The 12386-nt window shown below is 41.4% G+C and overlaps 1 protein-coding gene across 3 annotated transcripts in view; it reads right to left on the reverse strand.

Annotated features, from left to right (window-relative positions):
* asic2 (acid-sensing (proton-gated) ion channel 2) overlaps positions 1-12386 on the reverse strand; it is a 359570-nt gene that overhangs the window by 104731 nt on the left and 242453 nt on the right. The window contains exon 1 of one of the 3 annotated variants that reach the window (XM_056401473.1): positions 141-4282. The exons of the other annotated variants lie outside the window; for them this stretch is intronic. Within the exon in view, the coding sequence (XP_056257448.1) occupies positions 141-833 (693 nt within the window). The 5' untranslated portion in view covers positions 834-4282. Of the gene's footprint in view, positions 1-140; positions 4283-12386 lie in introns of those variants that run through there. 3 annotated transcript variants of the gene reach the window in all.

A 12386-nucleotide genomic window follows, 5' to 3' on the forward strand; every position in this document is an offset into this window, starting at 1 on the left:
AGTTGATGTTTAGACCGGGATAATTGACAGTAAAAACAACATGTTAAGAGATGAAAATATGAGAGGAGATACTGTGTTTCTTCTGCTGACAGACTTGGCATAATGCTTCTAGAAAACACAACAGAAGAAGTTGGACTTACAGAGGAGAAGTTGTGAGCTCCGCAGGGCTCTCCTCTGTATTTGCATGAGAGAAGCATGTCATCCAGTTGGTGGCTCAGTCTGTCCATAAACTCCAGGTTGGTTCCCTCAAAGTTTCTGGGAGGCAGAAAGAGCCTGAAGTCTGACAGCTTTCTGAACCAGGCCCGACGGTCTTCCTGAAGCAAGTCCAGTACCATGGGCCTCACTGTCCGGTTAGCCAGCAGTAGGCCCAACCAGTGGCCGGCGAAATACAAGTCACTCTTGGTGAGCTTATAGAGGCGGATAGGGTTGTTGTTACAGATAGTGACTGTGGGGAAGGCTAGTTCTTTGGCCCACTCAGTGTGGACTCGTGTGTATGTGGGGAAGGAAAGCCAGTGGAGTAGACGGTTGGAGGACCAGGATAAAAGCAGCCCCAGGGAGGTGCAGAGAGCCAGCAGCCAGAAGGCCCTGCGGCCCACTGAGCCACCAGGGACACAAACATGCCTCAGGCCGTGCAGGCGTGTCCTTGACAGCAGTGTAGAAGTGACCTGAGCCAGAGTTGGCTTTGTAGGGCGCCGCTGACAACCCTTTCTGATCATGGCTGGAGATCCCCGCCGGAGACAGCGCCCCTCCAGGGCCATAGCTGCCCACACCGCTCCTACAGCCGCGGGAAAGGCTTCATTTCCAGGCCAGGCCTCAAGGGCTGGGGCCCACATGTAGCTCCAGGATAAATCCACTACTGTAATCCACACCTGGATATGTGTTTGGTCTTACGAATACTAATGACTCATGCAGTCTTAACCGTAAATATACTGTACTGTATTCACAAGCAGAGGTCCCCTCGTGGAAAGCAGCTGTTTTGAAATCGTCTTCTCCTGGTGGTGCAGGAGCTCTGATGAACAGCTACTTGTTGGTCATCTCTCCTGGTCTCTTGATCTGAGTGTGCTCCAAAGATCCAACTCAGCAGGGGAGGAAGAAAAAAAAAAAATCAGCTAGGCAAATGTGCTCCAAGCAAGGTGGCTTCTACATGAGCGACTCCAGCATCCACAGTTAGTGTGACAGTGAACAAGAGAGGATGAGACAGAGAGAGCGAAGGCAAGAAGAAGAGGGAGGGGAAGAGAGAGGGAGAGAGGAGGACAGAATACAAAATACCAAGGGCTGAGCAGAGAGGACAAAAAAAAAAAAAAAAAAACACAAGTGAAAGAAAGGAATGTAATTAAAATAATGAGACGACAGTGGAAGGAATTGGTTGGCGTGGTGCAGTCTGTCAGTAGAGAGCTTGCCTTGTTCCAGCGCTGTGGTTTTTCTTCTTCTGAGTTACGTGTGTGTTTTTTGGCTTCACTGCCTTGCAGAGGCATTCGGCAGCCAGAGGCAGCAATCAGTTCCTTGTCAGTATTAAGTGCAAGCTTTAATTGAATTCACAAAAGTCTCCCATGCTCATTTGCTTTCTGTTCCACTTTGCGGTCTCACTTTTGATGCTTTGACTTCCTCGTGATGTCACTGGTCTTCTCCTGGTCTCCCCCCCGACTTGGCTTTAAACAGTGTTATTAGGTCCTGCGGGTAACCACGGGGTAGCTTCATCTTATGGCAGACCTGCTTCTCAGCAGCACAGCCACAGTGAGAAACATGCTACAATACACTTTCACATGGAGAAGGAGGCACTCACGCGCATACACGGACATACACTCTCAGCGGTTTCCTGCGGGAAACCAGACCAGAGATAATCTGTTCTGTCACACTCTGATCTCAACATCTCCTCCCCCCTTTTTCTGTCTCCTGTTATTCTCTTTTCTTCTTCTTCCTCCTCACTTTTTTTCACCACCACTCAAAGACAGCATCTCTAATCTCAATATTTCTCTCATGTCTCCACTCCTCCTTCTAAAAATACTCTCTCCAAATCAAATCCATCCCTTGCCCTCATGCTCCTCCTCCTCCTCCTCTTCGCTTTTGTGTCAGTCAAGATTCATAAGCTCGACCTCCTGTCAGGCTCCTTCTCCTCTTTCTCCTCCTCCTTTTCTTCTTTTCCACTTTGTGCACGCACTCCCTCGCTTCGCTCCTCCGTCAAGGAAGGCTCCTCTGTGCGCTTTCCTCCCCCTGTGTCCTTGTCAGTTTCATCCAGCTTTCTCCCTCTCCCTGCTCCGAGTGACTTCTTTCCCCTCAGAGATCTCTCTCCGTTTCCCCCCCCTCCTCCCTCTCTCGTGGTTTCTCGCGTTTTGCTCCGGTTTTTCAGGCAGCCTGTCCTCCCGTTGCACCTCTTCTTCTCCTCCTCCTGCGCCACAGCTCTGTCCACGCAGCCGGTGAGCCCGTCACTGATGAGAGCGCCTGTCTCTCTCTGTACTAACTCGCACCGTCCTTTGCCCCCCCTCTGTTTGTCTGCTGCTGCTGCCAAGCCACAGCGCTACAGTGCAATGAGAAACTGCTGGGTGCATGTTCGAAAAGGTTTGTGTGCAGCACTGAACAACAGCTCGACATGAGCTCTCCACTGTAGTTTCAACTAGAGTCCAGTTTTGTATCTTGTACTTCTTATCGCCGTAATGGAGATTTGAAATTAGTTTGGGACAAACTGTATGTGAATAAAAGAGGGTGGAGATATTATTGTAAATTAAGGACACTATTCAGATGTAGAGTAATTAATCCAAGCTCCTTTTTTTTTTTAATGAAAATTTAGTTTCCACAGCAAAGAATACAGTGATTTTAATTTTATTCTCAGACAAATTTGACTTATTTGGTTTTTCCTATATTTTAGGCCAGTTTTCGTTTTAGTATCTTTTAGTATCAGTTTGGCCACTTTTGATTTTCTTTCTTTTAATTACCACTTACTTGTAAGCACTAATTGTCCTCCAAGCATTCTTTGATGAGTACCGTTAGCATGTTTACAGGTTTTGTTCTCATCACGTGAAATTATTATTATTCTTTTTTTTTAAATTTCACCTCATTTTTAATTTTGGATGTAGACAAACTGATGTACTGGTTTTTGACTAGCAACCAACCAATAAGTAAACCCAGGCTAATATTATCTGCCTTAACCCATTTATACCGGATGCTGCGTAGCGCCCTTCCCGCCGGTTGGTGCGTAGCGCAGCATTGTTGATTCCTCGTCATTTTCATGATATATTTTTACATATTTTACATATTTATATGCTGCATGCGTCATGAAAATGACGAGGAATCAAAAATGTTGCGCTACGCAGCACCCGGTATAAATGGGTTAAGCATTGTTGCCATTACATAGTAGTTTACACACCAGGGGGCACTGACAAGTTGATTTTGTCGCTTGCTACATTGTAAGTCACAATTACTAACCAAATGTAAACAAATTTAGGGAATCCATCCATCTATTTTTTTTTTCTGTTTTTGTGGTTTATGTGCAAAAAAATCTCAAATATCGATATCACTGAACTGCAAAAATCACATTTGTTGGGCTCAGTGTTTGACAACATTCAACAATATTTTTGAATGTTTTGTTTTTTTAAATTGGTCACAAAAATGATTAATTTGAGAGCATACATTTTTTTTCCCCCCTGCCTGTCCACGCTAACCTCTGGAGACTCATCTCAAAACATCCGGACAACAGATCCATTTTTCCTAAAAACATAAAGACCCTCATTATACTGTGATATACTGTAAAATGTTGTCACTGGAAAGCATTTACTATTCTTCAAGAGAACAATGTTCAAAACACCATCCATTTAAACTATACAAATGTAGAAAAGAAGAAAATTACAAAAAGGAAAGCAGGCAAAAATTACTGCCAGCCACTACAATTTCTCATATTTTATCTTCCCTAAAACGTGGATTAGAGTAGTATTTCAGTCTTGCAATGGTTCTGTGTAAATACATTAAACACCCACACAACAACAACTCTTAGGTAATCTGTGCAAGGACAATAACCTTTTACCTGATTTCTCATTGAAACCCGCTTTTTGCACCATTTTTCGCTGCTTTAATCACACATGGTCTGTCAATATCACATTAGCCAACAATCTGTCCGACACAATCATGTTACATTGGCTTTTTCAGCTTTTTCAACACGAAGCGTCTGAGCCAATCCGACATAAGTGCTCTCGTTCACTCAATAATTTTTAATAGAATTCAAGGTTTCACTCATTAGTGTTTATCAGTGTTCTTCTGCTAGTTACAGAGCAGACCATATTCTCTCAGTATGATGAAGAGGCGTATTTTTTATTTCATTGAATTTTTTTAAATTTCTTAATTGAGGTCCCCTAAGCTGCTCTAAGAGACAGAATAAAACAGAAAATATGAATCCAAACCCAGAATACCTTCCCTGTAATTTCTCACAGGCTGCAGTGTGGCAGCTCTGAATCATTATCACATCATCAGATAATTTTCGCACTTGTACTGTATATGTCATGAGTCACAGAGGCTAACCTAATTATTACACAGTTTTGGGATAACACAGGACGGGATTAATACCTAATTTGCTGCAAGATCAACTCAGAGTGCGGGCTTGACATTACGTTGACTTGAATACACGTTGCTTTTTTTTATTGTTTGGCTGGATGGATGTTCAGCAACGCTGCTTGACAACTCCCTGTGATCTCATCTTTGAATATGTGATGAAAAGACATTTTTATCGTGGGAGCTATAAAGCCCACACACGAGCCCCAAGAAACCTTTCACTCTGTCAAAAGAAATTAACGTTGGAACCCAAAATGGCAAGTGCATGCATGCATTCACATTGTACACACACACACACATACAGACACACACAATGCGACCCATCTTTCACGAACAGCCAAACCAAGACTGTGAAAATGTTGAGAGAGTAAAACTCATCCATGTATAATGCATAACCGGCCAAAATACAAAGAACAGGAGCTCAGTATTGAAATGTCAAATGCATGGCCATACACTTACTCCTCTAACACCTACTGTATTCTACAGTGAGACACACGCACGCACGCACGCACGCACGCACGCACGCACGCACGCACGCACACACACACACACACACACACACACACACACACACACACACACACACACACACACACACACACACACACACACACACACACACACACAGCCTAGAGTCAGAGGCAGTCTTCCAGAGCCTGGATCCACAGGCTGAATAATTAGCTTGGAGCCATAAAAAGGGTTTCTCAGACCAGCAATGCAGTCAGTGTAAAGAACAGCTCAAAGGCTCAACATATCCAATTTGCAATTCTAAAACATAAGGGAAATCACTGATTAATTAGGGACACAGCCAACCCAAAAATCAGATACAATTACACAGCATTGTATAGCTGCAAGGACATGGCATGCATTTCCTATTAAATATTCCTGTACACTTTTATCAACAACATTGTCTGAGATCAAAGGACACGTAGCGGTAAACTGGACGTGACAGAGCAGCCTGTAAATATAACCCACAATTAAACATTCATAGATTCGTGTTAATGAAGCCCAGAATGTTTCGGAGAATGCCAGATTAAAATCGCTTAATAACACAAAAGTGTAAAACTTGCGCTGAGAACACAGAAGAAAGCAGTTGTACATGATTCATAGGGATGCAAGCGTCAAATTGGCCTTGTGTGTGAAAACACAGGTGAGGCCGTGACACTGACAGGCAGATGAAAGATGAGGGAGGTGAACAAAAACAGTGTATCTTGCGGCGGGTTGCCATTTATCAAAGCCCCAGCTTGATTTAAAATGACAGTGATGGCAGGCAAAGCAATCAATGGCTTTTCTCTGCTTTATGAGTTTTCTAATATGACTGCAGTAACACTTGACAACTGGGGGGGGGGGGGGGTTTTACATTGGGGAGGCAGCTTCACCTTCTGCCTTCCCCTTGAACTCATGGGTTTTTAAATGAATAGAAAGGATAAATCCGTGGGCAGCTACTGATTAACTCAAAAGATTGATAGTCTCGTGGAAGCTGCTCATTTAATCGTCATCACATTTAATAGTTGTTATCAGAGTTCATAGAATAATCTAGAGATGGTTTCCTTTGTGATGAGGCAGTGGAGGTTTGCTGGGGCCTGTCTATCATCTTTTCAATCGTTGTCACTGATGAGAACATGTTGAGCTGCGGTGCTCATTTGTGACCAGAACACTGGCTCTGCTGCAATCATTAGCACCTCACCTACTAGTGGGTTTATCAAAGAATGCATATATTCAGGCAAAGACACTGAATACCACACTGTTCACCAGCATTGTTTAAGTTTCTGCTCAAGATTTAACCTTAAATCAACTCCTGGCTTTGCATGAACATAAAAAATCTCTTTGATGTAGCTGATGCAGGCAGAACTGTCCTGCTACATTTTCCCTCTGTCGAAGAGCATGTCTTGAGATTGAAGGCAGTTTAAGGTTAAACCTGCTCAATACTTTTGTTAAGTTTTGTGAAAAAAGACTCTTTATCTATTGTAACCCTTACAGTCCCTCTCTACAAAACAAACAGTTATGTTTACACTCAGTGTTTCCCACCAAAACACTTCCAACAAACCTGCCCAATACTTTTCCTGCCTCATAAAACATTAAGCCAGTTTTTATTAATGCTTTAAAATCTGCATTGTTTATTTACGTCCATGTAGCTAGCAGTCTTCTTCTTCCTTTGCTTTGGTGTGGTGTGTTGCTACATTTTTTGCTCACATTAATGCTACCAGTTGTCAAACGATGGAAAAACAAGGCCACACTCGTAAAAAATATTGCTCCAGAGCACAACTACTGTTCAAAAACACCAGATGGTACCTTCAAAGCACCATTAAATTATTATTTTTTTGCCACTTGGGTGCAGCATAACAAGCTGAATATACAACACTAACATATTATCATCCTATAAAGTTGTTATGATGTATTTGCAAACTATTGCTTTGCGTGTCTGTCAGTTTGACAAATCTAAGTCCAATATTCACTTTCATTCTGCTCTATTTTGGTACCCACCAACTCCTGAGGCAAATGTCTGGCGCATTAGTTTGCTATGCTAGTCGTTAACTTTGCCTCCTGTCTGCTGCTGGGAAGGTTGAGCAGAGTGGATTTTTAGCTTTTTGCTGAAAACAGCTGCCTTTTGGGGCTAAAAATGAGCTTCAGGACTGAAACAAACACTACATTTTCAAGCCAGGAGAATTTTGCTGTAATGCTCCAGAGCTTGATCTGAGAGGAACCTGGGTGATAATTTTCTTTACTGCAGGTGACATCTTTTACATTTGACATAAATAAATAGGCCATTGCTGCTTTACGAACAAAATTAAGCTGCAATGCTGCTGTTTTCATAACAATGAGATTTTAGTGTGCTGCTTATTATCTGTGGGGGAGTTCACATTTCTCAGTCACCTTTCTCATCGAAGTCTCCCACTGCAGCTAGAAAAGGGAGAAAACATGACAAAATCACAGAAATGAAGTTGTATCACAGATCAGATTACAGACATTACCCTTGGTATTCACCTGTGTACTCATTATGATTGTAAAGTTTCTAACACTCTGATTCACACGCACAACAACAAGAGAGTTCATTCTACCTGTAGACTGCAGCGCTGACAATTCTGTTGGGGCAGGAGGTGACATGACTCAAAGGAAATTACTAAAAACCCTCTGCAGGTAGAACTAAACATTTAACCGTGCTCAGCTGAGCTCTAATTTTGCCTCCAGCAGGAAGGGAACAAACCCCCACTGAGGTAAGAAGAAACTGCAGGGGGACTGGTGTACTTAGTTGGAAAGAACACTTTTATTTCATGACTTGATTTGAATGACAGCGGGTGAATGGAGATTTCCTGTCTGTCCTGTGGCTGACCTCAGCAGCTCTCTAAACACAGCTCAACTTGTACAGTAAGGGTCAAGCTACAATTAAATGACATTAAATTACACAAAGCTTTAATGATCTCTGTGGGGATTTGGGATCGAGAGGAGAATATAACTAAGAACTTTGAGGTATATACAGTCTAGAGGGTAATGAATAGAAGCATAATTTAAGAAAAACAAATAAAAAAAATGAAAATGAAAATAATAAAAAAGAATTAATGAAAAACAGTTTTCAATTCAGCTTACAAGTCTAAAATTATTGTCCTCAACAATTAGAGTGACATAATTAAGGGAAATAATTGAGGATTAGTAGCTCATCACCAACTAATAAAGAGCAGATTCACTTTTCAGCCAAATGAATAGAGGTGAAAGGGAAATCACTCCAGCCCTGCTGGCTTGAGGGTCCCTGGAGGCCACACAATGCTGCAGCTGCTGATCCTGCAATATTACCACAACAAACTGTTAAATGTGATATTGACATGTTTCTTTTTAATTAATGTGATTAACAAACACAAAAAGTGGCTCAAGCTCAATAAAAGTGGTTTACTGATATTGTGAAATGTTGACTGCCTTGTCGGGTTACACTTTACATTATGGTATAACAGCACATCGCACTTCACACATGTAGGTTATGGCCTTTAACATTCAATCATGTTGTTTTACTTGGGTATGGAAACATTTTTTTTAAAATTGGAATTCATCTTAATTGACTTCTTCTAAAAAATAATAAAATAATGACTAAAAATGTTACAAAAACAGTAATTTGAGTTTTACGCATGATTAAAAGAGTACTTAATTTCTATAATGTTCTCAGGACTCACGATGGATAATTAAAAAAATTGATGCAGCAGAACTACAGATATCTTTTTCATTCCATGCACTCTTCTTCCTTGTCAAAACCTGATGTGTGCTTTGCCCACAATGCAACTCAAGGGCTGAGAGTCTGATCAGTGATGAATTGTGTAATGGTAGTAGCTAATGAAGCCTCTAGCTGCTAGCCTTAAGCAGAAAGGAGGGGTGGGCTACAGAAAACTGGTTAAGCTCATTTCTTTCTAACCCCACACCAACAAATTTTGAACTTGCAGTCCTCAGCACCAACTGGCACTCACTCGAGTGACATCACTTGAGGCAATTTATCACATTTTGCACAGCTCTCTCTGGAGCCACAAAAAGCGTTATACAAAAGCAAACTGTGTTCTTATAGTTTTTCATCTCTTGCTTTGATACTTCTATTTTATGGTCGACTTAGCATACTGTATGTTCATGCTGCTCCACTTTTTTTTTATCAAACTGCCACCACTTTTATGATTTAAAGACAATAGGGAGCAGCTTTGGATCAGGCCCCACATCTGGCTCAACACAGAAAGAGCAGAAGGCCTTTTAAAGTTTGAAGAGCAACTAATTATGACAAAAAAGGTTTAACATGATGTGTGAATGGAGGCCCAGTGCCCCCAAGTAAGTGTGTCTTTGTTTTGATAACCGAAAAATCAGTGTGTTGTTTATCCAGCTGGATTCCCATCCCTATTATTGTAACATCAGCTCTGGTTAAACTAATAATCTTCCCCAGCTGACACTACCTAAACACTCTCTGACAGTTTGGCAGCGTCCCAGCCACACTCTGCACACACACTCCTGCCCTTTACAGCTCCCCTTGGCCATTTGCTCACTTTCCAAACCCTGGTAACGATTCAGTCAACCAACTGACCTCTGAAAACTAGTGCCACACAATGTATGTTTCAAACATGAAACAGAGATGTTTCAGACCAAAACCTCAGCGCCTTTAACACTAAATATAATAAGAGTTGCCTCCTCGCACATCCAGACAGAGACAGAGCAGATGACCATCCCACTGGAGCTGAAAATTCAATATTCACTGTCATATTTTTGTGAGTGTCCAGTTTTCAGTCTAAAATACTTGACTTCCTCCACCAGATACTGGTTTTATCTGTTTACCATTGTTATTATTTTTCATTTATTTATTAATTTGTTTTACAGCTGAAATGATTAGTCAATTAATTAATTGATCGCTAAAATATGAATCTGCAACTATTTTGCTAATTGTCTAGATGCAGTGCATTCAGAAAGTATTCAGACCCATTCACTTTTCCAGTTTGTTATGTTGCAGTCTTATGCTAAAGTTATTTCAATTCATTTTTTGTCATCAATCTACACTCAATACTCCATAATCACAAAGCAAAAACAGAATTTCAGAGATGTTTGCTAATTTATTAAAAAGGAAAACCTGAAATATGACATTGACATGAATATTAAGACGCTTTGCTCTGACACTCGAAATTAAGCACCGCCTATTTCTCTGGATTATCTTGGAGATGTTTCTACACCTTGACTGAAGTCCACCTGTGGTAAATTTAACTGATATATACAGTCTCACGGCTGAAAATGCATATCAAAACCAAGCCACGAGGAGGAAGGAATCTGCAGAGCTCAGAGACAGGATTGTGTTGAGGCACAGATCTGTGGAAGCTACCAAAGAAATTCTGTTGCACTGAAGGTTCCCAGGAGCACAGTGGCCTCCATCATTCTTAAATGGAAGAAGTTTGGAACAACCAGGACTCTTCTTAGAACTGGCTGCCTGGCCAAAACGAGCAATCGAGGGAGAAGGGCAATGGTAAGAGCGATGACAAAGAGGGGGTCACTCTGGATGAGCTCCAGAGATCCTGGGTGGAGATGGGAGAAACTTCCGGAAGGACAACCATCACTGAAGGACTCCACCAATCAGAGTAGCCAGACGGAGGCCTCTCCTCAGTGCGAGAAACAAGATTCTCTGGTCTGATGAAACCAAGATTAAACTGTTTGGTCTTAGTTCTCGGGGTCATGTCTGGAGGAAATCATGCAGCACTCATCACCTGCCCAATACCATCCCAACAGTGAAGCATGGTGGTGGTAGCATCATGCTGTCGGGGTGTTTTTCAGTGGCAAGGACAGGGAGACTAGTCAGGGTTTAGGGAAACCGGAACAGAGCGAACGTGAGCTTGCAGAGAAGAACGGCAGAAAATTCCCCAATCCAGGTGTGCAAATATTGTTGAATCATACCCAAGAACAATTGAGGTTGTAATTACTGCCAAAGGTGCTTCAACTAAGTACTAATGCCTAAGCGATTTAAGGATAAAGCTGCAACATAAAAAAATGTGAAAAAAGTTTAGGGGTCTGAATACTTTCTTAATGCACTGTAAATGTCATTTTTTAACCACAATACAAAAACTGAATTGTAATGACTTAATCATTTTCTTTGTCTTATGTGTTAACAAACAAATAATTTGGGTTTTTGCTCAAACAAAACAGGCAACTTTAAGACGTCACTTAAAGATTTAGGAAAATGTGACAGACATTTTTCACCATTTTCTGAAATTTAATAGATCAAACTATGGAACGATTCATTGAGAGAATTACTGGCAAATTAATCGCAAATGCAAATGATCGCTGCAAATGAAAATACCGTTTGCTTGTACTACTAACTGTATTCATGAACTCACAGCTGCAGCTTGTCAGCTTTAACAAGCATGAAAACGCCCTTTATGTGAAAAAGCTTCTTACGTTTGTTAGACTCAGTACTTATCAGCTAAATTCTTGTTGTACAAATATAGCACTTGGTAAGGGGCAGCATGTGGATTCTCTTAGCTCAGACGGCTGACTGCTCATGTGAGACATCACTTTACTGCTGCTACACTGGGAAGACTCAGCTCCTGCTGCATCTGAAGATTGAAGATTGTCAGGGAAGCCATTTTGTGCCACTTATAGGACGACACTGGAAGGGTGCAGAGGATTTTGTTCAGTAAATAGAAACTGAAATTTGTAGCGTAGTTCATTTCTGACTGGGATTAATTAATAAACTACATCACAACTAGCTGCTATCACAGTAATGTACATGCAACTGACCAACATGCTCAGTTTTTTTGAAGAAAATTTTCCTGAAAATATGTTTGTGGTTAAATACAATTAGCATCCAGGTGCTAATGTGTCATAATTTGCTAATGTGTGTGTATTTCTGTCATCGCGTTTAGCTTCCTTCTATTATTATTTCTTATTATAGCAAGGTCTCCAAGGAAATAGCAGCTCCAGTTGGACTAACATGCATGTTGTGAAAACCGTGGCTATATTGAAAAGTCTTCACTGTTCTATGATTTACATGCTACTTTGTCTTTATCAAGAATCAGAACTAATTTGACTTAAAATGAACCTGTCCTGATCTACTTTCAGAATAATAAAAGAAAGGCTAAATAAAATCTCAACGAGGGAATAGAAAGCTCAGAGCCGAGACTGCCACAACAGTTCCAGCTAATGATGCTATTAGTGCTTCGGAGCAGCACAATCAATCAGAGAAGTGATTAGCATGAGCATGTACAGAGAGCCGGGCCATTAGTCAGATGTGCTGTATATAACCTTCAAGACTCTACTCAGCCACCGGGCTCGCGCCTGCACACTAGGAAAGAGCGTACCACAGTGTACAGTGAGTCGTTTTGGTGTGGGTGGTAATCTGTGTTCTTTACATT

Source organism: Seriola aureovittata, chromosome 17 (assembly GCF_021018895.1).
Source record: "Seriola aureovittata isolate HTS-2021-v1 ecotype China chromosome 17, ASM2101889v1, whole genome shotgun sequence".
In the NCBI taxonomy this organism is placed as follows: Eukaryota; Metazoa; Chordata; class Actinopteri; order Carangiformes; family Carangidae; genus Seriola; species Seriola aureovittata.